Source organism: Drosophila kikkawai, chromosome 2L (genome assembly GCF_030179895.1).
Source record: "Drosophila kikkawai strain 14028-0561.14 chromosome 2L, DkikHiC1v2, whole genome shotgun sequence".
NCBI classification, from domain to species: Eukaryota; Metazoa; Arthropoda; class Insecta; order Diptera; family Drosophilidae; genus Drosophila; species Drosophila kikkawai.
Genome location: NC_091728.1, coordinates 14,077,065 through 14,078,476, shown reverse-complemented (window position 1 = coordinate 14,078,476; position 1,412 = coordinate 14,077,065). Strand labels below are relative to the sequence as shown.

The 1,412-nt window shown below is 41.6% G+C and overlaps 1 protein-coding gene across 1 annotated transcript; it reads left to right on the top strand.

The window, feature by feature from the left end:
- Positions 1-333: 333 nt before the first annotated feature.
- LOC108086202 (uncharacterized) lies at positions 334-1,019 on the top strand. The gene has a single exon (XM_017183064.3). It carries the CDS (start codon positions 412-414, stop codon positions 943-945), a length of 534 nt encoding a protein of 177 aa, XP_017038553.1. The 5' UTR covers positions 334-411; the 3' UTR covers positions 946-1,019.
- The last annotated feature ends 393 nt before the right edge of the window (positions 1,020-1,412 follow it).

The following is a 1,412-nucleotide window of genomic DNA, read 5'->3' as shown; positions in this document are numbered from 1 at the left end:
GGCCTCATTTTTCTTGCCACAATTAAGAAGAAAGTTGGCAGCAATTAGAAAACGCACATCGATCAAAATCGCCTCCCAACGACAACGAACGTCATGTTCGAGTGCCGTGTTTTGTTTTGTCCAAGACAACATTTCAACCTGCAGCCAAGAGAGTGTGGAGCCCGGATATCTGGCTCTGGGGTCGAGACTGACTCAAGAAACCTATTTTTTCTAAGACTGCAATAAAGAGTTTTTAAGAAAAAAAATCATTTAAAATATTACAGATTTTTAAGAGGATATATTTTTCGCATTTTTAAAGGCTTTTCCTTATTTTAAAATCTAGTAATCGTGTCTATTTCCTTCAAGCTATATATATAGATCCCCAAACGACTTCCAAATTTCAGCCACAAATCTCTCTACCGAATCCTTGCCATGTCCCAAAGAAACCCCAAAGTCGAAGTGCCCCGAGACTTGAGCTTGGCCCAGCAACTGCGGCGCGAGATTACCCGTAATTCGGCGGAGATAAGCCTAAACTTTTGGCAGGAGTTTGAAAACATCAGGGCCACCCAGCGTGACCGGATGAATGAAGAACGCCTACGGCGGGAAAGGATCAACACTCTGATGCGTGATGGACAAAAGGAGGCGAACAAGGAGGCGGAGGCTTTGAGTCGATCGATCAGTGCTCAGGGAATGATCACCTTACCAATGGCTTCGGCACCAGATCCTCCACAAACTCCCCTGTTGACCTCCATAGTCGAGGAAATCAAGAATTACAAAACTCGCCCGAAATCTGGCATTAGGACAAACTCAAAGATAAAGCAAAAGGCTGAAAATAAATCGGAAAAGTCTTCGTCCTCGATTAAACCAGGGACATCAGCCTTCTCCAAGTTATCCGTGGCCACCGCTTCATCCAGCAAGACCTCTCCGAGCACCTCCAAGATGCGATGGACCAAAAAGTCCAATTAAATTTGTAATTCAATGTTATTAGAGCAAGAAGACCTTTTGGTTTTAGTTAAATTAATAAAATCCCTTAAAATGTGACAAAATATTCGGGTATTTATGTTAAAATAATGTACGTTTTTCATAAAATCTTTCTTGAGTAAACCAAAGAAAGTTAAACCAAAAATGCCACAAATTCCCAGACATATAGAAAGCAGGCTCCCCTTTTACCACTTCGATAAGTATTTTTTTTACCGGCCAAGATGATTCATGGCCATCTCATTATGTTACCAAGATGACTTCTTCGCGTAATCTGCTTCCCGCATAAACCCATTTCCAATCGCCTGACGAATGCCACCCGGCGTGCACTTTGCACCACAAATTCCAGCTAAAATAAATACCAAAAAAATATAAATTAAGAGAAGAAAAAACCAAAAACCGAAAACAGAGAAACATCAACAAAGTAAAAAGACGGCTACGAGGCAGGGACTTGC